The sequence below is a fragment of the Rhineura floridana genome, chromosome 1 (assembly GCF_030035675.1).
Source record: "Rhineura floridana isolate rRhiFlo1 chromosome 1, rRhiFlo1.hap2, whole genome shotgun sequence".
Lineage (NCBI taxonomy): Eukaryota > Metazoa > Chordata > Lepidosauria > Squamata > Rhineuridae > Rhineura > Rhineura floridana.
In genome coordinates this window covers 299,719,439-299,747,249 of record NC_084480.1, presented here as the reverse complement: position 1 = coordinate 299,747,249, position 27,811 = coordinate 299,719,439, and the positions used below count along the sequence as shown (strand labels likewise).

Sequence of the window (27,811 nt, the reverse complement as noted above, 5' to 3'; positions counted from 1 at the left end):
GAAAGAAAGAAAGAAAGAAAGAAATGGCCATGGGACTGGAGTAACCTCTACGAGGAAAGTGAGGGTTTTTAGTTGAGGGAAAAGGCAAGCGAAGGGGAACATGTTTGAGCAGTGATGGCTGGTGCCCATTAGGATTGGTGGGGCAGAGGGCAGGGAGCCCTACGGTAGGAAGAGCCAGAGCCAATGAGAAGCAGAGCCAACTCATTCTAGTTTTGTCCCTGTCTTCCTCCCTGCTGTGTTTTGTAAGGGTAACACTAAGAAGGAGAAAGGTGGCAGCGAGTGCCACCGACTGGACTGGTTGTCAGTAAGAAAGCAGGCAGGTGAGGACAGGCTGAAGATGGTGGGGCGATGCCCCACTTGCCCTAAGGGACCAGATGGAGAAGCCTCCACTGTGGTTGGTATGTACAAAGTTCTGCACGGTGGTGAGAAAGGGGACATGGAGAAGTTCTCTCTCCCTCTCTCATAATACTAGAACTCGTGGACATTCAAAGAAGCTGAATGTTGGAAGATTCAGGACAGACAAAAGGAAGTACTTCTTTACTCAGCGCATAGTTAAACTATGGAATTTGCTCCCACAAGATGCAGTAATGGCCACCAGCTTGGATGGCTTTAAAAGAAGATTAGACAAATTCATGGAGGACAGGGTTATCAATGGCTACTAGCCATGATGGCTGTGCTCTGCCATCCTAGTCAGAGGCAGCACGCTTCTGAAAACCAGTTGCCGGAAGCCTCAGGAGGGGAGAGTGTTCTTGCACTCGGGTCCTGCTTGCGGGCTTCCCCCAGGCACCTGGTTGGCCACTGTGAGAACAGGATGCTGGACTAGATGGGCCACTGGCCTGATCCAGCAGGCTCTTCTTATGTTCTTATGTTCTCCCTCTCTCTCTCTCATAATATATAGAATCTAGGGTCGTCCAATGAAGTTGAATATTGGGAGATTCAGGTTGGCAAAAGGAAGTACAGTACTTCTTCACACAGCAAATAGTCACACTATGGAATTTGCCACATGTAGCGATGACTGCCAACTTGGGTGGCTTTAGAAGGGGTTTAGATAAATCCATTGGGAATAAGGCTATCAACGGCTGCTAGTCACGATGGCTATATATTATATAAGGGCAATATGCCTCTTAATGCCAGCTGCTGGGGAACAACAGCAGGAGAGGACAGTTGCCCCCATGCCCTGCCTCTGAGCTTCCCACATGCAACTGGTTGGCCACTGTGGGCAGCGGAACGCTAGCCCAGACACACCTTTGATCTGATCCATGAAGGCTCTTCTTATATTCCTACTTGCAAGATTGCTTGTGGTTACCCAAAGTGGACTCAGTCCTGGAAAATATCTTTTTAGGTAAAAATGAACACACCTGTTCCATGTTCATACCTTCGTATGCAAATTTATGCAGATTGCCACGCTGGGCTCCTGCTGAGAGGAAGGGCAGGATATAAATCAAATAATAAGTAAGTAAATAAATAAATAAATGTTTTTTTTTTTTCAATAATTTTTATTCAAATTTTCATAAAACATACAAGACGAAATCATAAAACATTCAAAGACAAAAAACAAAATCAAAAATAGTTAAACAAAAAAAAAAAATAAAAATAAAAATAAAAATAAAAAATAAAGAGTAAAATATTGACTTCCCATTTGTCAAAGATCAGATCAGTTATAAGTCTATAATATATAACAATCCTGTCTCTTAAGTCATATTATAAAATCACTTTCCTCCAATAGTTATCTTACTTAATCATCAAATCTCATAAACATTACTTTATTCTTTCCACAAAAAGTCAAAGAGAGGTTTCAATTCTTTAAGAAATATATCTATCAATTTTTTTTTTCCAGATAAGCATATTGATTAATCCATCTCATTACTAATTATGATAATCTTATTGTCATAACCATAGTCAAAATAAACATTTCAATTAATCCATCACATCAGAATCTGTTAGGTTCAGTAATTTCAGTAGCCATTGTTCTATTATCCCTATTAGTTCCATTTTCCATCTTCCATCTTCAGTAGTCTTGTTAAGTCCAGTAATTTCAGTATCCAATCTTCCATTATCAGTATTCCATAATAATCTTGCTGTCAAAGCCATAGTCATATAGTAAGAGTCTGATGGGAATTACCTCTATCCCAAATATTTTCTTGCCATCCATTCTGAATAGGTTGCTGAAATACTGCTGTAAAATCATATCTCTGTTCTTTTTTTCAAAATACACTGGGTCATCTCTTGAAAGTTTTTCCATTGTCACATGGCTGCAGTTAATTCCATAGATTTTCTCTATATTGGGCTCCATCACGTCATTCCAGTCCAGAAGATTATCCATGCCATTGATAACTTTATCTCTAGAATCTTCATTAATTTCTTCAGAGATAACATTGAGTTCCAAACAATAGATTTTATTTCTAAAGTCCATAGACTCCAAATCTTTTTCCTGTTCCACGTTTGTTCCAATCTCCGGGGTCTCCTCTCTCACAGGGACCCCTGTTCCAGTCTCCAGGGTCTCCTCTCTCACAGGGACCCCTGTTCCAGTCTCCAGGGTCTCCTCTCTCACAAGGACCCCTATGTCTTTAATCTCCTGTGTCTCCAAACAATAGATTTTATTTCTAAAGTCCATAGACTCCAAATCTTTTTCCTGTTCCACGTTTGTTCCAATCTCCGGGGTCTCCTCTCTCACAGGGACCCCTTCCAGGGTCACCTCTCTCACAGGGACCCCTATATCTTTAATCTCCTGCGTCATTTTACTCAATTCAATTTTCAACTCCTTACAACCCTGTCGCAGGTTTTGTTTCGTTATCTCAATCTCATCCATTATTTTCTGAAACATAGTTATTTCCAGATTCTCAGCCACTTTCTTAATTGCCATTTTAAAAGAAAAATATAGGAAAACCACTTCTTATTTCAGCAACAATTGGGTTAATACTCCAAACTTGGTGACATCACAGTATAAACAGAGCAGACAGCCTTATCTCTCCATAGTTAAGTAAACAAAATGCAGTTCCCAGGATCGAAACAATTAATGGCAGTCGTCAGAAAACAGATTCGTCAAAATAAAATAGACCAAAAAGAGAGTAGTCTCAGACAATATAATATTCTTCAAAATAAAAATCTGGAATAGAAATCCCTCTTCTGTGTATATCTTTAGAATGCAAATCCAGGACAGCTTTTTGCAACAAAAACAGAGATAAGCTATTAATTAGTGCGTAGCAGAGAGAAGTTATGGCTCCCCAGTGAGATGTCAAAAACCGATCAATCTGGCAAATCTCTTTTAAACAGCAACAATTTAAGTCAAGTAAAAGAAAAATATAGAAAGAAGGGTGCTTGCCTGTTAGTGCGTTCTCTCTTAGAAGATAAGATGAACGTTCGCTTTATCAGATAGAGCTTGCTGTTGAAAATCCGTCCCACCTTCGTCGGCTGGACCTCGTCCCATAAATTAATGAGATCTGGTCGTCCCAACAAAAATAGGCTTTGAGGTTAATCTCTTCGTTTCTCCCTACCCGGGAGAAGTTTAATCAGTCAAAAAAAAAGAAAAAAACTGACTGATATATCTGAATAAGCTTCTTTTGAGGCAGGAGCCCGTCTCAAAAGCAGGCACAGGCTAAGTCACCCTTCCTGGAAGTCAATAAATAAATAAATGTTGAAGGGGAATGGACAAGAAGTTCAAAGTGAAAGGCTCTTGACACAGAAGGTTTTCATATGAAGCAACAAACAGGCAGACATCAAACCATTGAGGACTAAGAATGCTCAGTGGCCATGGAATGTTGGGGGGTGGACCCAGAAAACCGAGTGGAGGGGAAAATGGAATGGAGTATCCTAGTAAAGGGCATGGTTGGCTGAGACCTTAAACAGGCACATTTTGTTGCAGATCCACTTGTCACGTTTGGTCTAAAACATTGGGGCTGCTGCTCTCCAGAAGATAATGGGTTGCTATACAGGAAGATAGGAAACTGTTTTTACCAGGTCAGTTTGCGTATGTAATCCAGTCTTGCCTGTAGTTAATGGCGGTGTCTCTCCAGGGTATCAGGCAGAGGTCTTTCCTATCCCTTGCTACCTTTTTAATGGGAGATTTGCAGGAATCAAACCCAGGATCTTCTGCATGCAAAGCATGAGTTCTCCCATTGAGCTGTGGGCCCTTCCCCTTATTTAAGGACAAGGCAATCATTGTGGGAACCAGCCCTTAGCAGTAGTCAAATCCTTGAAATGTTGCAAGACGCAGCTAGTTGAGTGGTTGGCGCACAGGGGCCTGAAATCAGTAGCAGTCATTTCTGAATCAAAACCATTGCATTGCATTTGTTCGCCATCAACATGAGGATAGTGAAATAGTTAATTCATTTTGCCATCAGTTTTTTTCCCTTTTGTGAAAGTGATTGGACACAGTCTAGCAGGGTGCTGTTATTGAAAAATTGAAGCACCAGGTGTGATTAAATAAGATCACACATTTCATTCCCTCTTTAATTTCACATCAGTCTTCAGCAGCTGTATCCTCATGCTTCCCTACAGTCAAGAGAGTCGTGCTGCATTAATAGCGGACGTCTCATTGTACAGCATGTTCCATCAGCTGACTGTCGATCGAAGCTGTCCATGAATGCAGTTATTTGTTTTGATGGCCAGGCCTGTAAACCTCCCTTCCTCTTCTCACATTTAAACAATGAGCTGCTTCACTATCATCACCAAAGATGGGCATCAGGGCCAGCCTGAGCCTGTGTGCTACTAGATCTGAATTGGGAGCCTGGAGGGTGCGTTCCCCAGTTCAGGGTCCCTCAGATCGGAGGTCAGCGGCTTAAGCTAGAAATTGAAGCCTGAAGTGTAGCAACTTAAGTACTACTCTGCTGACATAACTGGCTCAAGTTGCAGGAAGCCAGATTTTGACTGAACATCAGGAACAACTTCCTAACTGTTAGAGTGGTGCTACATTGGAACCAATGACCTAGGGAAGTGGTTGGTTCTCCAACCCTGGAGGCATTCAAGAGGTAGCTGGACAGGCACCTGTCAGGTGTACTTTAAGTTGAATTCCTGTATTGAGCAGGAGGTTGGACTCGATGGCCTTATAGGCCCTTCCAACTCTATGATTCTTCTCATAGCTAGGCCCAGCTACCAGTATTTATACAGCTCCAGAATCTTCAGTGCCACAATTGAGTGGCAGAGAGCATGCTTTGCATGCAGAAAGTGACAGGTTCAATCCCTGGCATATCCAGTTGAAAAGGGATCAGGTGGCAAATGATGGGGAGGGGGAGACCTTCCTTAAGACCCTGGAGAGTAATTGCCAGGGAGAGTAGAGTAGACAATTCTGGGTGAGCTAAACAAAAACAGTCAGCCGTGATACACAACATCTTGCTATGTTCCAAGCCTTCTGCCAGTCTAAGAGACCAGCGTGTAATTAGCAAGCAGTATTAAGATTCTGGATTGGTCAGATTTGATAAACACAAGGAACCTTTCAGAGGTAGGCAGTCTTTTTTCTGCCAAGGACTGCATTTCACTGGGTAATCTGTCAGTGGCCATAAACCAGCAGTGGGCAAAGACAAAAGTGTTCTGGATTAACTCTTTGTCCTGCCCATAGCTGATGAACACAGATGCACTCGGTTCTGTGAGTTTTTCTCTTTTTATTAAAGTAACAGATGCATCAAAAGCTTTACGACTCATCAATCTATCTACACTTTCTAGGAACTTTTGCCCTAACTACACTGACTACACTGGTCTTCACAGCCACAGACATTGACTCAGCAACAATCCCCTCCCCTGCACCCCTTTAAGTACGCTTGGCTTTTGCACGTAAACGACTTCTCCTCCTCAGCTCCGACTGTTGAACGTCGCAGATCTGAAGCCTCCGAGTGCGGGGCGAGGGGGCTGGATCTCCATCTCCCCATCTGACTGGTGGGGCTTATCTGTCTGCTCGAACGTGGGAAGTGGTGGAGCACTTGGATGGGAAAATCAGGTTGACAAGGCAGCGGCGCTGGCGTGGGCGAGGGAGCCGTGTCTTTTGAAGTAGTCTCTGACAGTTCAGGCTGCACTCCAGCGGGGGTGGGGCAGGGGACTGGGCGTGCTGTGAACTCTCCTCACATCTTGCCCCCTCCCTTGGCTCATCATTTTATTTATTTAGTTAGTTAGTTTCATTTATAAACCGCCCATAACCAATGGCTCCCTGGGCGGTGTACAACATCATCCCAGTCCTCAAAGTCCGTGTCCCCCTCATCAATGTCTCCCCTCCCATCCTGGGTCACAACACTCTTCCAGAATAATCCTGCTTCAGATTTTACCGCAGATTTCAAGTCTATCTCAAATTAGATTTCAAGTCTATCTCAAATTAGACTTCCCACACTTGCGCATGTCTGCTCAGAAGTAAGTTCCCCTAGGTTTGATGGGATTACTCTCAAGTATACAGAGGATTTTTGGTGGGGGAGGGGGTTAGTACAACATACCAATACAGCTACTCTTCTGGAAAGCAAGTTAAAGTAATTCCTTTCTGACTACGGAGCCCAGAAAGCGTTGCTGGGAGCTCAGAAGGGGGTAAGAAGTGGTGAGAAACTTTTCTTCCTTAAATTTACTTCTGTTAGGCTCCAAGCCTAGAGAGCCAGTGTGGTGCAGTGGTTAAGGTGTTGGACTACAACCTGAGAGACCAGGGTTTGAATCCCCACACAGCCATGAAGCTCACTGGGTGACCTTGGGCCAGTCACTGCCTCTCAGCCTCAGAGGAAGGCAATGGTAAACCCCCTCTGAATACCGCTTACCATGAAAACCCTATTCATAAGGTTGCCATAAGTTGGGATCGACTTGAAGGCAGTCCATTTCCATTTTTCAGTCTCCAAGCCTATGTCGTTAACCTACCACTTTCATTTCATAGAATTCCTCCAAGGGTTGGCCATGTGCAGCAGGTGCATGGGGTGAACTAGGAGCTGGGAACCAAAAGCAGTGGGATAGCCAGAAATCAAGTGATGGATTTAGGGACATAAGAAGAGCCCTGCTGGATCAGGCCAGTAGACCATCTAGTCCAGCATCCTGTTGTCACAGTGGCCAACCAGATGCCCATGGGAAGCCAGCCAGCGGGACCTGAATGTAACAGCACTCTCCCCTGCTGCAATTCCCATCAGTGGACATTCAGAAGCATATTGCTTCCTGACAGTGGAGGAAGAACATAGCCGTTATGGCTAGTAGCCATTGATAGCCTTATCCGCCATGAATGTTAGCCCATCCAAGTTGGTGGCCATCATTGCCTCTTTTGGGAGCAAATTCCATAGTTTTAACAATGCACTGTGTGAAGAAGTACTTTTTTTTCTGTTCTGAATCTTCTAACATTCAGTTTCATTGGATGGCCCCGAGTTCTAGTGTTCCAAGAGAGAGGGAAAACCTTTTCTCTCTTCAATTTTTCCACACCATGTATAATTCTATGCAAATCTTATCATGTCCTCTTTTACCTGTGTTTACTCTAAACTAAAAAGCCCTAAATGTTGTAAACTTTTCTCATAGGAGGAAACCAGGAAGCAGAGTCAAGGAGTAAACCAGATGTCAGGTTCAAGGATGCACAAGCAGACCGCAGCACTGGAATGTGTTGTTGCTCAAGCAAGGCAAAGGAAGCCCTTCCTGCCTAGAAGGTCCCCCGTGGTCAGCCCGGTGGGTAGAGTCAGTACAGAAGGTTCTACAGTGAGAAGGCTTCTGCCTGCAGTTCTGTGATTTACTGCATGGGGGTGGCCACACACAGGTTCCACAGCCCCTCACATGCACTTAGGGTTGAGTACTTGGAAACATGACACTGAAGGATGCTCAGAGTAAATCCACTAGAAGTAAAATAGGAAGCTAATGAGATTCTTTGCTGATAGAAGCTAGTGCTGTGCAGTTGCAATTCTTCTTCCCCAAATCTGTCCTAGCAACGCTAATGTCCTAACTTAGAAGAACAGTTTATTAGAATTTCACCTTTGCTTACCTCCTGCTTAAAGCAAAGGGTTTCTCAAGGTGGAGAAACTTGCTTCAAAGGTGAGGTTCTGGAGAAGGAAACCCAGAAAGAGGCATATGCTATTAAATTAACGGAACAATTTCCTTCTGTGGAGGAGGGCAAATAAAACCATTTTTGACCTTTCTTTCCCTGCATGAGGCAAATAAAGCTCCACAGCTCCATCATAAATGGAATCCTGAAGCAAACGTGTAATTTGACTTGCATGAAGTGTACTTTTTTTAATATTTAATGTCTGGGCTCTACATAACTGGAACTATGTTCTCTGGGATTTAATTAAGAATTTAGTACATGTTTTACTAAACTTCTGCTATGTGAACAGGTAGTTGCTTCCACCCAGAGTTCTCTCTGTCTCTCTCATTATTTTATTTAGCAGTGTTGTTTTGGGTTGATTGGATGAAGTGATTAAAATAAAAATAATGGCACAATATAAAAAGTATCAGTAATGTTGAAAGAATCTGGTGAAGAAACTGGTTTCTCACAAAATGGGCAAACCTATCATTTTGAGGTTCATCATCTCTCAGGATTTGTGCTGCAGCAGGCTCTGAATGTAGGACTTAAGGCATGGATAGGATGGGAAACCTGTTGCCCTCTAGAAGTTGCTGGTCTCCAGTTCCCATCATCCCTGATCATGGCTATGCTGGCTGGAGCTGATGGAAGTTGGAGTCCAACCACATCTGGAGGGCCATAAGTTCCCTCATCCCTGACTTACGGGATGTCAGGCCCGCATGCATTGACACTCAGCTGGTCAAAAGAGGGAACTGAGGGAAACTAGCCATAATGATACCTTATAAAGGCCCCTTCCAGATCAGTTTCTGTCCTGGGCTCCTTTTGGGAGGAAGGGCGGGAAGATGATGATGATGATGTATTTTATTTATTTATTTATTAAGTTTATATTTCGCCTTTCCTCCCAGAAGGTGCCCAGGGCAGCAACTTTCCAACTTATTTATTACCAACTTGCTCTGAGAAACTTGGAGACTCGGGTCTTGTTGATAATGGGACTGCGTTTGCCTCTCTCTTTCTTACTTTTTTGCCTCGCACCTAACAGGACCCAGGTCTGACACCATAAAGCATCTTGTTGGCATCAAAGGAGGATGAGAGCAAAGTATGAAAAAGAGAAACGTGTTTTCAAGTAAACTACCTATAGAGAAGAATGGTTATATAGTTAATCTTTTATCAATGATTCTGGCAGATTGCTGGATAGTGATGAATCTGAGAAATAAATTAAGCTCTCCCTTTGCTGCAATAATAGGGGATCCCTACTGTAACAAGTCTGTTGGGAGGGTTCTTGTTCCTTAATGCTGCGAGACACACTGAGCTAAAAGCTATTAGGGCAGTGCAGAGCTCCTTGTACTAATGTTTTAAACATTACCTTTGTATTAGATTGGATTTTATTGACCTTATTATCAGGATATGGTGTTTAAAGGCGTATGCATTACACATATCTCTGGGAACCTATGCAGCATCCATACTGTGGCTGGATTTATTCTCCTGGGCTGTTGCCTATTGTGCTGCAACACCGAGCATCCTGTGATATTGGACAGCAATAGATGCTAGCTATAAAAGAGGGATTCAATTCAATGAGGTAGAAGAATGGGGATTCTCTGGCTTTTCTTACTCTGAGTCTTCCAAAAACTGTGAAGCAAATGGTTTGTAGATTTTCTAAGTGTAACTATTGTTGGAAATACAACAGCAGAGATCATTCCGTTGGTAGCCTAGGGGTTAATTATGTATACAGCTACTCAAGAGGGGGTGTTGTTGGAGGTATTGCCTAGCAACCTGTCTGTCGGAAGGCAGAGCTGGGGTCCCAATCCCGGGGAGCTGGATCCCGGAGAGTTGGGAGAAGAGTATTCGGATGGATGGCAGAGGGAAGGGGGAGGAACTTCCCCCCTTTGGAGCGAAGACGAAACAGAGGAACTGCCAGTGATAAGGTCGCTTAGCAACGGGGAGCCTGAGCCCTCCCTGGACATTCTCACGCCTCCCCCTCTTTCAGGCTCAGAGCAAGAGGGGAAAGAGGGAGGGCTGCTCACAGCCGAAAAGCGGGGAGGCAGTTTACCATCAGCTCCTCCCCTATCCCCCATCCTGGAATCGGAAACTTCAGAAGAGGAGGGGGTGATGCTTCCCCCCTCACCGCGCACACGCAGACAGCTGAAAAGACAGGAGAGAAGGGGGGGAAGGCGGGCAGTACCTGAGGGGCAGTTAAGGAGGAGCGAAAGATTGCGTGCCCGTTTGGCCCCTTCTTAAAGAACAGGCGGGAAGAAGTCCCTTGCTCTGTCAACTTTCTCCCAATGCCGCAGGACCTGTATCCCTGTATTGCTTCATGAGAAAACGCAGTCTTTGTTTGGACATTACCCTAATAAAACACGAATTAACTACAGCCGTTGGTCTGGTTCCTGAGTCACATCCTGGGCCTGACACTGTCAGAGTAGGATGATCCTTGCTGAGGTAACTTGAGCTCTGATTGGCTGTGTAGTTCGGAGGGACCTCTCCCATGTGTTTAGTTGTTGAATATATTCCTATTATGTACCAGGCCTGACCTAAGAAAGGCAAAACTCTGTTTATTTCTCCTCAAGTTATCCCCTGTTCTTGTTCAGTATGTCTCCGTAAAGTATTATCAGGATTTCTTTTCACTCTGGACTCCGTCTGCTTTATTCAACTCACTCTGCTAACAACTATGACCAAACATAGGAACAGCACAGGAACACAGGAAGCTGCCTTATACTGAAACAGACCATTGGTCCATCAAGCTCAGGATTTCAGGATTTCAGACAGGGTTCTCTCCCAGCCCTACCTGGAGATGCCAGGGATTGAACCTGGGACCTTCTGCATGCAAGGCAGATGCTCTGCCACTGAGCTATCAACTAGGGCTCCTTCAGTAGGAACGGCAAGATATAAATGTAATCAATCAATCAATAAAAGTTGGTTTGTTGGCAGGACAGCTCTCTGGTTCTGCATGTCAAGTTCGCGAACTGGCTGTTTAGGTCTTTTATTTTCCCAAGGTAAAGCCATGCCAGAAGATCATTTCAACAAGCCTGACACTGTATATGTGGAGAGGCAATAGTGGAAGATTTACCCATGCACAAATAGAGATATGAAGGCTTGAGAAAAAATTGGGATGGGGGGGAACCTAGGATCCCCCCCGCATTTCCCCCCCCCCAATATTTTTTCCAGGCCTTCCCATCTCTACACAAAAAAGGTATCATTGACATAAGGAATTGTTGAGGTTGAATTGTACACCCAGCTGTACAGTCCTGTGCATCTAGGCAAACCACAAAAAGTTGCACCAGGAAACCAGGTCTGTCCTAGCTGCATATAAAACAGTGGGGGGGGGGAAACTAAACCCTCCTTCTGTTTCATAGCTTAACTGCCCACCACCTCTGACCCCAGGAGCTAGTCTCCTCAACCAGCCTCTGAAAAGAGAAGTGAGCAAATTGGGGAGAAAAGCACTTGGGAGAATTCAAATTATAGATAATACAATTAAAAATCAATGTGAATATTTAATGCAAACACCTAAATGAAGCTTGTGGACCTTTGGTGGCCTATGGGGCACGGTTTGGGAATCCCATGTGCTAGAGAAAGAGAAAGTGTATGCAGCCTTGGACCCGGCATTGCTTGGGAATTCTGAGAAACCCCCCAAGACTGTACAGTTTTGAAAATTGTGGGATTTTTTTAAAAGTATTTGCAAACTTAACAAAGGGAGGGGAGAGTAAAAAGAAAAGGAAAAGGATTATATAATAACAAAAAGCCACCTTCAGCTCACATTACAAATATGATAACTATCAGTACAATCCATCTTAAGAAAATAGATAAGTTAATATACGCTCTACAGATGTCTAAACAGATATGAATGCAAAATTGATGTCTATAAGAAATGTGTTCAGTGTAGCCAGGATTGAAAACAGCAGTTAAAATTAGTGTGGTTTTGAAAGGTTCAGCCTGCCGTCTTGATTCAAAATAGTGTCCAATTGTATCCAAACGTAGACAGATCTTGATCTCAGGAACTGTCATGCAAAACTTCATTGTGCTGTCTTATGAGATGTTCAAATGCATAGCAAACAAACAAACAAAACAAAATATATAAACAAACTTTCCAAAATACATAAATTTCTGCTCCTGTATCTTTGGGGTTTTTTTTGTTTTAATTAGATATTTATTGTAATTAGATTTCATTGTTGGTTTCAGTGTTGTAATCTTCCTTGAAGACTAGATAATTGAATACAGTTCAAAAGGCATGAAATGAATGTTTCAAATAAAATTTATAGCACAGTGGGGAGGAGAGCCTGGCTGGGAGTACAAAGTCTGTGAGTTCAAATCCCTGCTCATGTCTCCTGGGTGTCAAGGGTCAGCTAAAGATCACCCCCACAGTGAGTGGCTCAGGGTGCCCTGCCACCTGTGCATCCGTGGCAAGCTGCATAGTCCCAAGGAGCCCAGTTGCCCCCCAGCTGGCAGTCGCGGACAAGGAAGGGGCTGGCTTGTGCAGCTGTGGCAAGCTGAGCAGGCCCTAGCCAGCTGGGGAGGACTAGCCTCAGAGGGAGGCAATGGTAAACCCCCTCTGAATACCGTTTAACATGAAATCCCTATTCATAGGGTAGCCATAAGTCAGGATCGACTTGAAGGCAGTCTGTTATTTAAAATAAAAACACTTAAAGTAAACAAATTACAATATTAACCCTATGTAGTTACATCCCTAGAAATTAATCCCAAACTTGTCTCAGCCAGGAATTAGGATCCCTATCCTTCATTGGGATACCTCCCCCTCCTTGGGTACAGCATAGATTCAGCCGGCATTTGTTATAAGGGGAGCTTTAGCTCAGGATGGTTTTTGCAGAGTAGCAGGGTTGTCTTCATAGTGCTGTGGATTCCCATTGAACTCTTCATGTCAGAGGCCTCTTCGCCAGGAACAGACAAAAAGTGAACAAGCTGCTGTATGACGTAGAACAAGTTTCAGCAGGTGGTGAGCAAATCAAAGCGACAAGGGCAGCCCTAATCACAATTTGCAACAGCTACAATCTGTGCCCCTGCCAGAGTGAGGCTTCCAAAAGCTGACTCTCATCAGGGTGTCTCTCGTGCCTCCCAGCTGAGCAACGGCTTCATGGAGTTTGGTGGAGTGCCTTGCACCTGATCTTCTATTGGGAAGAGTGGCAGGATGCACAAGGATGTTCCCTCCCCCAACAGACTCCCCCACCCTCCGATGCCAAGAATCAGTTGGGAAGTGCACATACGCAATCACTACTGAAAAATATAGATGGGGGCAGGAATCAGCCCTTAATACTGGCTGGGTTGCAGCAGACATAATGAAGTGTGAATATGCTGTTCCCAGCCAGTATGCCATGCTGCTTTAATTTACCAAATATATAATTATGCAGCATTAAAATTTTAGGACCTTAGTCTTTGACAAAAATTGAAATGAAAACAGACAAATGCATGAGTCAGAAAGACAATTACTGTGATCAGAATAGCTCAGGGTATAGAGTTGTCACCATGTTCCTTATTGTCAGACTCTCGTGGCCTGATCTCTGCCCTAGTAAACATTTGCTTGCTTATCGCAAACCAGGATGGGCAGCTTGCCTAAAGTGGGAAAACATAATGAAGGGAAAGGCTGCTGGCTCTTTTCCATAATGTTCCTACATGTAATTAGTGCAATATGCGTATCACTAGCACGAGCATGGGGAATACTAAGCCACAGTGGTTCCATTCCTTCCTCTCTGATAGGCACCAAAGAGTAGCATTGGGGGATGAGGTTTCGGACCCTTGGCCTCTCACTTGTGGGGTGCCACAGGGCTCCATCCTCTCCCTGATGCTATTTAACATCTATATAAAGCCGCTGGGGACTATCATCAGGAGATTTGGGCTGCAGTGTCACCAATATGCGGATGACACGCAGCTCTATCTCTCATTTAAATCTTCATCGAGGTTGGCTGTAGAAACCCTATCCAAGTGCCTGGAGTCGGTGAGTGGCTGGATGGGAAGGAATAAGCTGAAGCTGAACCCTGACAAAACCGAGGTACTGTTCGTGGGAGACAAGGGAAGGTTAGGGGATTTGGACCTGGTGCTCAATGGGGTACAATTGCCCCTAAAAGACCAGGTCTGTAGCCTCGGGGTCATTCTTGACTCCCAACTGTCCATGGAAACTCAAGTTTTGGCTGTGAGCCAGGCAGCGCTGTATCAACTCCATCTGATATGGAGGCTACGCCCCTACCTTTCCAATCATCTGCTCCCATCGGTGGTACATGCCCTGGTCTCCTCTCGCCTAGACTACTGTAATGCGCTCTACGTGGGGCTACCCTTGAAAACGGTCTGGAAGCTGCAACTGGTACAGAACGCGGCGGCGCGCCTGATTAAAGGCAGCCACTGGAGAGATCATATCACTCCAGTGCTAAAAGAGCTGCACTGGTTACCAGTTGCTTACCAGGCCCAATTCAAGGTGTTGGTTTTAACCTTTAAAACGTATATGGTTTCGGCCCAGTCTATCTAAAGGAGCGCCTCCAGCATCATCAGCTATGCTGCCCAACAAGATCAGCCTCAAAAGACATCTCCATCCCATCAGTCAAAACAGCCAAACTGGTGAGGACTAGAGAGAGGGGTTTTTCAATTGTGGCCCCCACCCTGTGGAATTTCCTCCCAAATGATCTCCACCATGCCCCCTCTATACTGAGTTTCCGCCAAGCCGTGAAGACCTGGCTCTTCAGGCAGGCTTTTGGGATGGGCTAGATTTTATCTTCATTTTTTTAGATTTTCAATGTCTAGGTATTATATGCCTATGTTGTACGTTGTCCAAAGTGGCTGGACAGCCAGCCAGATGGGCGACTAATAAATTCTATAAATAATAATAATAAAATAACAGGTGTGGGGTTTGTGTTGAGAAAAACATATGCCGGTCCCTCATGTATCAGCCTTAGAAAAATGTAGTTGGGGACTCCGAAGGCTGTACTTGATTACCAAAGGTTAAGGTTATAGAAGGTTTATAAATACAAGCCACATCTCAGCACCTCGTAATGGCCTTGCCAATCAACTCATAGTAAAGGAAAGAATGCCAGCCTAAAGTATAAGCCAGGAGCCAAGTGCTTGCTCTAGCCTCTGAAACCTTTGAATTAGTTTTCCGAATCCTGTAGAGGCTGCAACTATACAGCAATCCCATTGGAGTGCAGAAAAAGCACAGAATATGGCACTGGGTGAAGAGCTGAGTTTCCTGTGATTGGGCTGGATCCAAAGGTGCCTTTCTATGTGCAGAAGGTGTCTCCCACTCACAGAACGTCTGTTTGAGACCTTCCACTAGAGCCCTGCATGAGAAAAGTGAAACTGAAACCCCAAATGTCGTGTCTAGTTGCACAACCTCTTCCAGGAGCACTGTGCAAATTTCTCTGCAAGTTCTTGAACAAGCATTTGTGGAACAGTGCTAGCGGCTAGCTTTCTACCGCTCACGGTTCTCTGGATGCAACCAACGTTTGCTTTTTTTTAAAGAGAAGTCTCTATCCCTTACAGCTGAAAATACATGCTTGGACGGGTGTGAGCAACACCTGCTACAGTTTCTGAAGCCAGGGGGTGTCTGAATAAGATTTCCAGGATTGGAGAAATGGAGCTTCATTGTCCCTTCCCATGATTATCAAAACCAGACTGAGCTATGTAAAAGAATAAATATTGCAGGATACATTATGCAAAGTCAGATATTCGGCAAATTTGTTTTATTTGCATAATTTATGCAACACAAAAAATTGACGTTTCCTTGGCCCAAAATGTGGATTGGGTCTTGAATTATTTGTGTTTCTTTTAGTAGGAAGTTTATATAATTCCAGCTACAGTTGACTAATCCTCATTGAGGGCCTCTTGGGGCAGCATGATAGCCTTCCTAACAATGTTCAATGAAGCAGAATGTTGGAAGATTCAGGACAGACAAAGAAAGTATTTTACACAACACATAGTTAAACTATGGAATTCACTCCCCCAGGAAGGACTGATGGCCACCAATGTGGATGGTTTTAAAAGTGGATTAGACAAAATCATGGAGGATAAGGCAGTCAGCATCTACTAACCATGATGGATATGTTCTGTCTCTACTGTAAGGGGAGATATTTCCATGAATACCAGCGGCTGGGAATCACAAATTGGGAGAGTGTTGTTGCGCACAGGTCCTGCTTGTGGGCTTCCCATTGGCATAAGGTTGGCCACTGTGAGAAAAGGGTGCTGGATTAAATGGACCATTGGCCTGATCAAGCAGCCAGGCTCTTGTCAAGTTCCTTTAAGACTGGCCAAGTCCCTGGACTTACTGAGAAAAGGAGGCTGGAGGGGACTGTCAGAGGTCACATATATTTGTGGGCATAGCACAGTCCACTTTGGTATGTTGGTTGATGACATCTGATAAATGCATTAGTGATCATCCTCCAGTCAAAGAGCTGCACCACAGCAGCAAAGCAACATAGTTTGCCACCCAGGAAGTTCTAATCAGTGTGATTAATGGTTGTCTATCCTTTCCAATCCAGTGCCTTAGATTGAGCAGTGGCTAGTGGGGTGCAGTATCATGCTGTGCATAGTCAGCTATGCAGCAATTCCTTAACCTTTCGCTAAAAGCAAAATTCAAGTCTGCCATTCACAGAATCCTCATTAGAATGGACCAAGAGTCAGTTAGTCCAGCCCTCTGATGGAAAACAAGACTATCTGTCTCCCAGCCACTCATACAGATTGCAAATCTGTGCAATCAAGACTTCTGACTGCAGAAAATTGCTTACAGAGCAAACAGTCCAAGATCATTCACAGAAAAGAGCCAAACCATACAAGAAGTTTCATATTGCCTGACATCCTGTCAGGCACAGTATGTATCAATGAAGGTGTTTAGGTGTGATCCACTGCGTGTGAAGTAATTGAAAGATGAAGAATCAAACAGTGGGCCCTTATAGGGAGTCTAGAAGGGAGATACAATACCTAACACCATATGCTTGCTAGTAGGAAATAAGCATTCTTTGCAGCTCTCCTTTGACAACACTGATGTTGTTGGTGCACAGATTAAGAGCTAAACAAAATGCCATGTTAATTTCAGACTCCATTAGAAACAGTGGCAGAAGAAAAGGGATCGGTGGGTGAATCAATGTTTCCTGTAAAGGCACAAAAATGGTTTGGGTGCAAACATTGATTTTCAGGTAAAATACAAAGGATTGAATAAAACAATAGACACAAATGGGAAGTTTACTGGTGGACTTAATGGAGGATTCATGAAAAACTAAGAACTGTTTTTTAGAAGAAATATGCCATAGGTGTCTGGCCAGATGGAACTATTGCCAGCTTGCTAGCACTTCTGTTCTTGCAAATAGATTTTATGGACAGTCCAGTAATGTTTATAGTCTTGGCGCTGCATACGTGAAGAATTGTTCTTTTGAAGAACACTGTGGTCAGATTTCGCTCTGACATTTCATTGGCACAGCTTGTTCATGTGTAAGAGCCCTTTGAGACGTTTTTATCTGGTTTTAAACATTTGTCATCCTTCCAGGATGAAATCTGTAAAATGCATCATGCCACTTGCTTATTCAGACGCACAGCAGGGGAGAGATTCTGGTTTTGGCAATCAATAGTATTCTATAAGTTTGAGGCAAAATGTATTTATTTCATATCCAGAGCTACATCTTACTGTGTAAGCCAGCAAGCCCATATCAAGTATCTGGACTGCACAGTTATTGATAGCATTAAGTTTGTCAAACACTATACCGATCTGTAATAGCGTCATTCATTTTGAATTATCCCAAAGTATATGAGACTTCCCAAGTGGGGTGTTGTTATGTGGAATGTTGATGGACTGCATGGAACCATTGTTGTTGGTGTTAATTAAATCTACATCCCGACCTTCCTCCCAAAGAGCCCAGGGTGGCAAACCACAAGCAGTAAAACATTAAAAACATATTTAAAACAATTCCAGTACAGATACAGACTGGGATAACTAAAAGGCATGTTGAAAGAGGAAGGTCTTAAAGCGCCTAAAAGACAACGGAGATGGCTTCTATGTAATATTTCAGGGGAGGGAATTCCAAAGGGTAGGTGCCACAACACCAAAGGTCCACTTCCTATGTTGTGCAGAATGGACCTCCTGATAAGATGGTATCTGCAGGAGGCCCTCACCTGCAGAGCACAGTGATCGACTGGGTATATAAGGGGTGAGATTATCTTTCAGGTATCCTGGTCCCAAGCTGTATAGGACTTTATGCTGTGCACCGCCCAGAGAGCCTTCGGGCTTTGGGCGGTATAAAAATTGAATAAAATAAATAAATAAATATGCACCAAAACCTGCACTTTGAACTTAGCTTGGTACATTGTTTGTCAGCCGTTGTACAGAAAAAATATCAAAGATTTCCTCAACCTGATGCCATTGGGAAGGCTGATGTATCATGGCAGAACAACAGAGTTTTGATGCTTAATAGAGCTCGTTTTTTATCGGGTCAAAATCCCTGATCTAAGGCAAGTAAACCCCATGCAGTTGAAACTCCCAGAAGGTTATAAGGACACCTATCCAACAACTGTAAGAAATATATAAATGTGAACATAAGCTTGATATTTACTTGAGATACAATCCATGCAAAGCATATGGAGGGGTGCTACACCAAAAGGAAAAGGCTTACTTTACAACCACAATTATGTTTTTAGTTTTCTGAACTTATCCAGTTAATGAATTGCATCCACTGGCTGTAGTTTTAGTTTAGTGAGCTAACTCTGTATCTTGTTAAAGGTGATGTCCAATTAAGTTACAGAGACTATTATGTTATGGAATTAAGGTTACATCTCTGAACACTGGTGACAGGAATTGCTTTTGGAAGTGAAATTGGTCTTCTATCTTTACAGCAGGATTAGCCAGGAAGTAGATTGGGATGCATTGAGAGAGAACTCTGGGTGGTTTGCAGTAGATTAACAAGGGGTTCTGACTCCCAATTATTTAACATTTGTGATTGTTTAATAGCGACTTTCCCCATCTAAATTAGACTGCTGAAATGAAGAAAGCCAACCAGGAGTGTGTGTCCTCAGTTCAGTTTTGTAATGAAAACGAATTCCAACATTCAGGATGTGCTCACAGGCAGCCTGTTCTTTAATACTAACTCTATGTCTTTGTCACCTGGCTTTGATTGGTAGATTTTGGAGAGCTAGTAAAAAGCAAAGTAGATCTGAGAAGCCTAAAGTTTGTCCAATCCTGCTCTACAGGAAATACGAAGAGTTTGCACTTCCTGTTTCTCCAACACTGTTGAGTGTAGCTATCCTGGGAGTGTGTGTTTAAACACTAGATTTCACCCCAACTGTGGTATCTCTACTGAGTGCTGCCCTGTTGGCATTGATCCATGACTGGCCTGCTCAGAGGCAGTTCCCATTAGTGGAATGTCCTCCCTGGTGAGATGTGTCCATCTCCCTGATTATTCACGTTCAAGAGGAACTCAAAAACATTCCCGTCTACCCGGGCAGCTGATGGCTCAAAGTAACTCTTATTAGCTGTGAGGGTATGTGACTGTTTTTAGATGTTTTTGTTTTATTTTAAATTGTGTTTCTATACCCTTTTGGTGCTTCTGGCCCTGAGCTCCTTTGGAAGGGAAGTCAGGATAGAATTAACAACAACAATAACAATTTGCTGAGGTTAACGTTTCTGTAAAACCTGTTTCCGTAGAGAACATGTGAAAAGGTTATTTTCTGTAGCTGTAGAATCTCCTTCACTGGAAATGTTCAAGGAAAAACTAGTTAAGAGATTGTTAGGAGCGATTTCAGCAAACGTTATCCTAAGTACGGTTATACTAGACTGGAGGTGAAACACCTTTTTCAGCCCGAGAGCCACATTCCCTTCTGAACAACTTTCCAGAGGCTACATGCCAGTGGTGAGTGGGGCCAGAGGCAAAAGTTGACAGAGCAATCAATGTAAAATTTACCTTTCTATGATAGGCAAGTTTTTACACACACTTACACACTGCTTTCTATCATCCATCCAGGAAAGCAAGAACCATCAGAGTTCAAAGACACATCTCAGCCAGTCAAAAACCCTCAAGGAAAGTGGAAAACCGGGCCGGTAGGGCTGGAACTAGGGGTGAGGGAGCGGCCTAAGAAGAAGCTAGGCGATTGAGAGGCTTTGAGGGTCACATGTGTGCCCTGAGCCTCCCTACTTCCTTGAACCAGATTATTCTTTGAGTATGTTCCACCCATCAGTTTTATGGCCCAAATCCAACGCAAGTTCATCACCCTCAAGTCCCTTTGAAATCAATAGGACTTAAATTAGTTATGATTAACTTAAGTCCCACTGTTTTCAATGAGGCTTAATAAGCATGGCTACCTTTCTTTGGGATGGGACTTCTGAGTATACAAACAATTCAGTTAATCCTTAGAAGAAGCTGCATAATGTCATTCACCTAGAAGCTCCTTCCAAATCAAATTCAACGGATGCCAATTGTATTTTCATCTCCTGTTTTGGAGGCTACAGTTGGATCAACTCCACATGGATCAGGTGGCAGGTTTGCCATTTGAATTATTTGTGACTGGCTGTCGAAGATTTTGCTTTTGATGTTTAAGCCAGAACACATAATTACAAATTGAACAACCTTCTGGGTAAATGTGGCAAGTATTCTTGCAGAAGGTAAACATTCTCTTGGCCCTTGGATACATGTTGTTTATTTACCTGTTTAACAGGTATCCGTTCACAGACCTATTATTGCTATTATTCAGTGTGCATGGCACTTTGCAGAATAACATTGGTAACATACAAATCCTTGACTAGAGAAGCATACAGTTTAAATATTGGTGGCAAAGGGTGTATAATGATAGCAGGAATCTAAATGTTCCATGAGTGAAGGCATAGAGCAGAAATGGCTAACCTGTGGCTATCCAGACGTCTTTGGACTCCAACTCCCATTAGTCCCAGCCAGCATGACCAACAATCAGGAATGATGGATGTCATAGTGCAAAATATCTGGAGGACCACCATCGGTTTCCCATCCCAGCTATCTAGGGAAGCAATTCTGGGGAACACAGCAGGGAACTGAAACCAACAGTAGAGCATATATTGAGATCAGTACTTAAGATCACTGTGGCAAGAGCTGTGGTGTAGTACAGAGGTTCCCAAAGTGTGGTCTGCGGATCACCAGTGCTCTGCGAGGTTCATTCGAGTGCTCTGCGGCACGCATGTGGATTTGTGTTGGAAGATGAGTGGTGGCACATCCATCGTGTTGAATACTCATACTGATTTTTACTTGCATTTGTATTGTTTCGTTTATTTCTTATATTGTATTTTGTTCTATTACAATTTTAATTCTGTGGAATTACAATTTCTGCAGCCAGCAGAAAAATCATGAAGTGGTCTGCCATGACCTCAGCAATTTTCAAATGGTCCAGAGGGGGGAGCTTGGGTGTAGTGGTGTAGTAGTTAGAGTGCTGGACTAGGACTGGGGAGGCCTAGGTTTAAATCTCCACTCAGACATGAAGCTCACTGGGTGACCTTAGGCCGGTTGCTATCTGTCAATGACCTTTCTCACAGGGTGATTGTAGGGATAAAAAGAGGGGGACCATGCGTGCCACCCTGAGATCCTTGGAAGAAAGTTGGAACATTAATTACAATAATAACAACTGCACATTCTTTGATTTGTTTGTTTCACACTTCAGTCTCCTGTGGCATCGATTTGTAATATTCCCAGCTAGATGGGGAGGAAGGGAACAGGAGGAGGAAAAGGCAAGTGTAACAAAGGTAAATGCCATTACATATACTTAGGATGCAGTCCTAACCCCACATACCTGGGAGGAAGCCCCACTGAATTCAATAGGACTTGCGAGTCGGCATGGTTAGGATTGTGCTGTTAGGCTTTCTTTCAGTTGGGGTAAGAACTATTATATAAATATATACAATCAACTTTATATATATATAAAATATTAATTTGGGTTTGTTTTATCATGCACAATAAAATGTTTTACACAACATGGGCCTTATTGTGGGTACTTTCACAACTGGAGTCCATGGGAGAAGAACATTTAAGTGGTCCAGTAATCTGTTCTTGAGCCAAAGCCTTCCTACTAATAGGCAACTGTGAATGGAAGGTTTAAATTGACATTGTCCCTTATGGTACCAAACATACCACTAGATGGTGGTGTTTGTTCTTCACATGCTGATCTACATCCTTTGACCACACCTATCTCTCTCCTTCAACCCAAGCATGCAATCCACCCAATACTTGAAATTAAATTATGAATGGTTCATTGACATAATAACTTCACAAACCTCACTTCTGATATACTAGACAATATGAGCTGAAACAAGCTAAAAGCGAAACTTTATTTTGTTCTTCTAAACTGTTTACTCTGTTCTTTTGTTGTTTTTGTTGCTGATAATTCATCTCACATCCAGTCAAAACTCTTTTAACTCACTCCTAATGCCACTAATGTTGCCTCCAAATCACAGCTATATAATAGTCATCCCACTATTTTATTCTTCATAGCTGATCCCAAGCCTGACCCTTTCCACTCAGCCATGAAACTGCCCTAGTGGCCTTGAATTGCCTCCCAGGATTTTGTAATGATAAAATGAAAATGAAAGAAGGATATCAAGTTAACCCTTGCCCCCACCCCACCCCAAAGCCTTTGGGATAGGACATATTAATATTAAAGTTAGGCTGAAAGTCCTTCATCTTTCAGTTTGGAGGTAGCAGCTTTTTCACATGAAAGGAGGTGGGATGACTCTGACTTAATTTTGCCTTTTGGGGATGGGGTGAATTTTGAAGGTGGGGAACCCAAATCACCAGTGATCCTCCCAGCTTAGTGTCTGTCAGTTTAGTTTCTCCAGAACACACTACATCATGACACTGCATCATTCCAAAGGGCATTCAGGGAGGGGGGTTGGAACTGTTCATGGCCTTCAAATTGTGGAGGAGGAAGGAAAGCCATTTTGATTTAGTATTAAGAATCCTCTTTTCCATTTGTAATTTGATTTGAGCTCCTATATCTGAACTCACCTGCCTTCCCCTGCAGTTTCTCCCTATCATGCAGTTTCCTGAGGTACACTGAGTCCAAATGGGCACCCAGTTGGGCCACAGCTTGAGGACGTTTTCCAGCCAGCCTGTGACAGACAGACACATCTCCTCCTCTGCCCAGCATCTTTCCTTTGGACTCAAACCAGATGTGTTCCTAATTCTTTTCATAAGAGGGTGTGCTATAGAGGAGGAAACATCTGTTTGGCCTTCTTGGATTTTACATCCCATTTCCTACGACTCTAACCACTCAAAGGCACTAATTTTAGCAAGCTTGTCTCATCCAGTCTGTGTAACATGGCTTTGTTACAATCAGTCAGGCAATTATCCACGTAACCTACAATGCACAACATATATAATGACAGGGTTTAAAAAAAAAAAAAGACGTCAAGACTAGGCAGGGAAAAGCAGGACAAAGGATTTGCCTCCTACCTAGTGGTCGCACCCAGCTGACAGCTTTGGAGCTGAGCAGGAATCGTGCATGTGGTGGTTTATTGCTGTTCCCAGACTGGAAGGATGCCCTATGGCTTTAACAGCTGCTGGCGCCATTCTAGGACTATCCGCCACCCATTCCGGGAACCATAGCTTATTTATTGTCCTTCTTTTAAGCAGGAAGTCTTCTGTCTTCCTTTTGCCAGTGTAGGAAATACATAAGATTTCAGGATGCACATCGTTGACCAGAATGACATTCTCTTTCTCTCTCTCCGTTAGGCTTATGTCCACAAGACAAGAGGGTTCCCCCCTCCTTTTTGTGTGTGTGTTCTCCATAGGACGAATGCACATGCATTGCTCAGAGTTCGAAACCTTCCAGCAAGCTGAAAGAGGCTATTTGGCCTTCCCTTTGACTAGTGGGTTTGGCTTATGTTTGAAGAGCAGGGCTTGTGCCTTATTGCTGATATCCCCTTCTGACATAGATGAAGTATTCTGCTTGGCTCACCTGCCAAGGAATTTGATTTTGCTCACTTTTTCACTAGTTGGCCATTACAGTGAATGTCATCATAATTAGACATCTACTATAGATTTGCCTGAACTTGCAGCTGTTGTATCCAAGGACAGGAGACAGGGATGTGCACACAGGCCCTGCCTCTGCTTCCTCTGCCATGGTTTAGAGCTGCTGCCTACGTCTTACATGGCACTATTGGGTCTCACTGTTTGGGCCAATGTCCTGTGTTAAATTCGGCCTGACTTAATGTTGAGATGTGACTGATTTCATCTTGCCTTTTATCTTGTTTCTTCTCTGCTGTGTGTAACTTCTTTAAGTTTCTGTCTGTGGTGACTAGTTCGGTTGTGAGGGATAGTTTCATCAATGCTGTTGAGCTGTGAAGTGGGGTCCAGGAATCGTCCTTGTCCTGCCAGTCAGTCTGGTGAGGGGGATGGCTCCACCCCCATAAAGGAGGTGGAAGATTGTCAGTGACCCAGCCTGATCCACCAGAGGAAGTTGTCATCCTTGTCACCCTATCCACTGTGTCCCTGACCTTCCAAATATTGAGCACAGACAATTTGCAGGTGGCTTTTTCTTGTGGTTGCTTGAACGTGGCTAGAAGATAGTATGCAACCAAGTACACTGCTTCATCAGGGCAACCTCTTTTTTAGGGGCAATGCATTTCCCCTTTTTGGCCACCCTTAATATAAGAGAGATGGCGTTCCATTTTGGACCATTTTCTCATCCCTGACAAGCACATGGAGACAAAAATAGACAATCAGGCAAGTAGCAGGTTATGATTGTATCCAACATAGAGCTCAGTGAATTGTTTCATCATTGCAAGGATTTCTGCTTGCACGATGGAACTGTCCTCACATGCCCCCTAAATCTGTTCTAGGTGTTCCCCCAACCCTCTGAAGCAGATTTGGGGATGGTGCAGGACATACACAGGGGAAGGAGAGGAAAGAAAGTCCCATTGTCCCATAATCGTTACTCTGATGGGACAGTTTAGTTGATGTGTTTTTTATTAACCTCTTTCATCCTATTAGCATGGGTTGTGCCATACGGGTTGTCACTCTGTCCTGTTGGCTATGTGTTGTGAGGGAGGCATCAGGCAGGGATGCCATTTTGGAGGGAGCAGGGGGAACTGTGCCCCACTTCTGTGTTTCAAATCCCATGAGACTATTCCTTAAAAGTGCCAATACTTGTGACCAATTCTTATTGCTGTAGTGTCAGCTACTAAATGGGATTGTGCACCAGGTATGCCTGCTAACACTACAAATCTCTTTGCAAACAAAAAGGGTGACTGATCTCCGTTGATGACAGCATTTTTTTTTAGTTATTAGGAGACCTGAAAAGCAACCACAACAAAACAAGCACTCTTCATGCAAGCACTGCTTGTTTGCAATTTTATCTGGGATATATATCCCAAAATAGGCCTTTAATAGATGGTAGTGGGGGGTGGCCCACTAGGGCGAATGGGGCAGTGCCCCACCAACCTCAGTCTGCCATCAGCCAGCCCTCCAGCTGCCTGCCTTCTTACTTACAAACAGTCCAAGGGGTGGCACTGGCTGTCAGCTTCTTCCTCCTTAGTCTCAGTGTCGCCCCTTGTAGGACGCAGCAGGGAGGAAGAGAATGGAGACAAAACCAGAATTAGTCAGCTTTGCCTGTCATTGGCTGTGGCTGCACCAGCTCCGTCCTACCAGTCCCAATGGGCACCAGCCACCACTGATTATTGGTGGGAATATACACACACCTGAAATTTCTCACTTCCGTCCTAGCCCAATGTGTTAAGATTCTACCTTCCCTGAAAATTAGTCAGACAGAGGCTTTAAGCTTTAAAACAAGAAATAACTACTTTATTCTGGAAGTACATGTTTGATAGGAAAGAATCCTATATCTAGCTAACTAGCTAAGTTGAAGCAACGAGCACTGAGCCCAGTACTCGCCCTCATGCTGGATGAGAGGGAGAGACAAAGGAAAGATGTCTGCTCCCCTCTTGAGAAAGAAGAAGACTGGGAAGGAGGGAAGGAACTGGGATCGACATCCTTTGCATATCAGTCTAGCAGGTAGGGAGAGACAGCAGGAGATCAAACGGATAGGTATAGCCTAGCAAACAAGAGGTCTCCTCTCTAGCTACCCTTTTTAACCCCATGCAGCCTCAACCCACAAGTTGGAGTTGAACCTCAAACATTCCAACACAAAATGAAGTGTTTGAGCCATCATTAGCAAAATGTAGAATTTCTCAAGAAGGCCCGTGGAAAAGATGCACATGGAGAACCTCTGATGTAGAGCTGTTTTGTACTGTGGCTTGGACCCAGAGTTGTCTTGTGCAAGGCAGTTCCACAGAACTGTCCCTGTTTCCCTGTCCTGCTGCAAGCCCCCGCGCCCCAACATACATTGTTCCAAGTGCCGCTTCACCTTTGGGAGTTACGGTGGGGGGAAGGAAAACTTTGTCGTGGGAGCCAAGTTCTGTTCATTTATCTCTGGGTCCAAGCCCATTAAGTGTGCCTCAGAAAATGTATGCATGAGTGTAACAAGCTAGTGTTTGTGAACACTTTGGTATCACACAGTTATCCTTGTCAGAGAGCCAGGATTAGTTGCAAGGACATGCCAGGTGTACTGTTGTGGCATGTTTGTGTTTGAAATGAAAGTTGCCAGTGTGGCTGAAGTCCTGAAATCAATCTGTACATCCCTTTCTCCCCCACTCCACCAGTGGATTTTTTCTTTGAACCCAAGCACCCTGGCCCAACTCTCGTCCTGTTTTTAAAAGGTGTTCACGCACAACTTTTATGAAACTAGTTATACTAGGATGTGGACGCATGTTCAAATGCACGTCTCATTGGCAGCTTTCAAAGCACTGTGGATAAATGGCATCCAAAGCTGCCTTATGTGGGTCTATCTCTTTAGCTGAGATGTGGGGAACCTTTGGCCCTCCAGATGTTGCTGAACAACAACTTGTAGCATCCCTGGCCATTGACCATGCATGCTGGGGCTGGTGGGAGTTGTCGTTCAGCAGCATCTGGAGGGCCAAAGGGTTGCCACTCCTGCTTTAGATGGATCACAGTGAACATATTTAGCTTTAGCCACAGTTGGTTGCATGAGTAGGGCAAGCATCGTTTGGCAGGCAGTGGCTTCTTGTTTGGTTTTTTTGCTGTTGCAGGGTGTGGGTGGTGGCAATACTGTCTTAATGAATTATGAATGTCATAATGTGAAAGTTTCCTCTTGCAAGCCAGCCTTTGCAGCTTCTTGAGTAATAATGTTTTCAGTGGTGCTTTAGGGCATGTGGAGTTCTCACAGCTTGCAATCCCAGTAGGTTCTTTAACAAAGTCCTTTCCTCTTATTGCAAGGCAATTAATTTTTATGATTCGTTTACCGATACCAGCACAGACTTTGTTTTTGTATAATGCTTAGTTGAAAATTGGTTTACAGCATTTTTTTAGTATTATTATTATTATTTTAGCGCAATAAATGGGAAACATAAAAGCCAGGACAGTAATGTGCAGCTCAAGGCTTTGAGTAGAATTTGGAGTTATTCACACCAAGGGATTTTTTTTCCTTCTTTTTTTTTTAATACAAAGGGACATTTCTTGATACAGTCAGCCTCGAGGGAATAATTTTTCTTTCTAACATTTCATTGTAATCTTTCTGATGATACCTCAGACTTGTCAGCTTTAGGCGGACGAGCCAAAGCAGATTTCTCACTGACGCCAAAAATAACTTCATGATGAACATTTTTCAAAAGAATGAAAAACACATAAAAATAAAGAAAATGATTCTGTAATATGAAGGCTGATTACATATTCCAATTCAAACATAACCACAAAATTTATGTCTCTAGAACTTTGGCATCTCTTCCCTTTCCCTGTCACCTCTATTAATTTCATAGATCATTCTTTAAATGCCATCAACAGTGCTGTGAAATGGCAAGGTCAGTTAATATCGCCAGTGCTCCAGCATAAATGCATTGTGGTCATGCTCTCACAGAATCAC

At 43.6% G+C, this 27,811-nt stretch overlaps 1 protein-coding gene across 11 annotated transcripts in view; it reads left to right on the top strand.

Annotated features, from left to right (window-relative positions):
- SAMD12 (sterile alpha motif domain containing 12) overlaps positions 1–27,811 on the top strand; it is a 321,606-nt gene that overhangs the window by 182,484 nt on the left and 111,311 nt on the right. For 4 of the 11 annotated variants that reach the window (XM_061605560.1, XM_061605538.1, XM_061605569.1 and 1 more), the window contains one exon: positions 7,459–7,602. The exons of 4 other annotated variants lie outside the window; for them this stretch is intronic. In XM_061605560.1, the coding sequence (XP_061461544.1) occupies positions 7,459–7,602 (144 nt within the window). Of the gene's footprint in view, positions 1–7,458; positions 7,671–27,811 lie in introns of those variants that run through there. 3 more of the 11 variants (XM_061605540.1, XM_061605551.1, XM_061605537.1) reach the window with 1 other exon arrangement.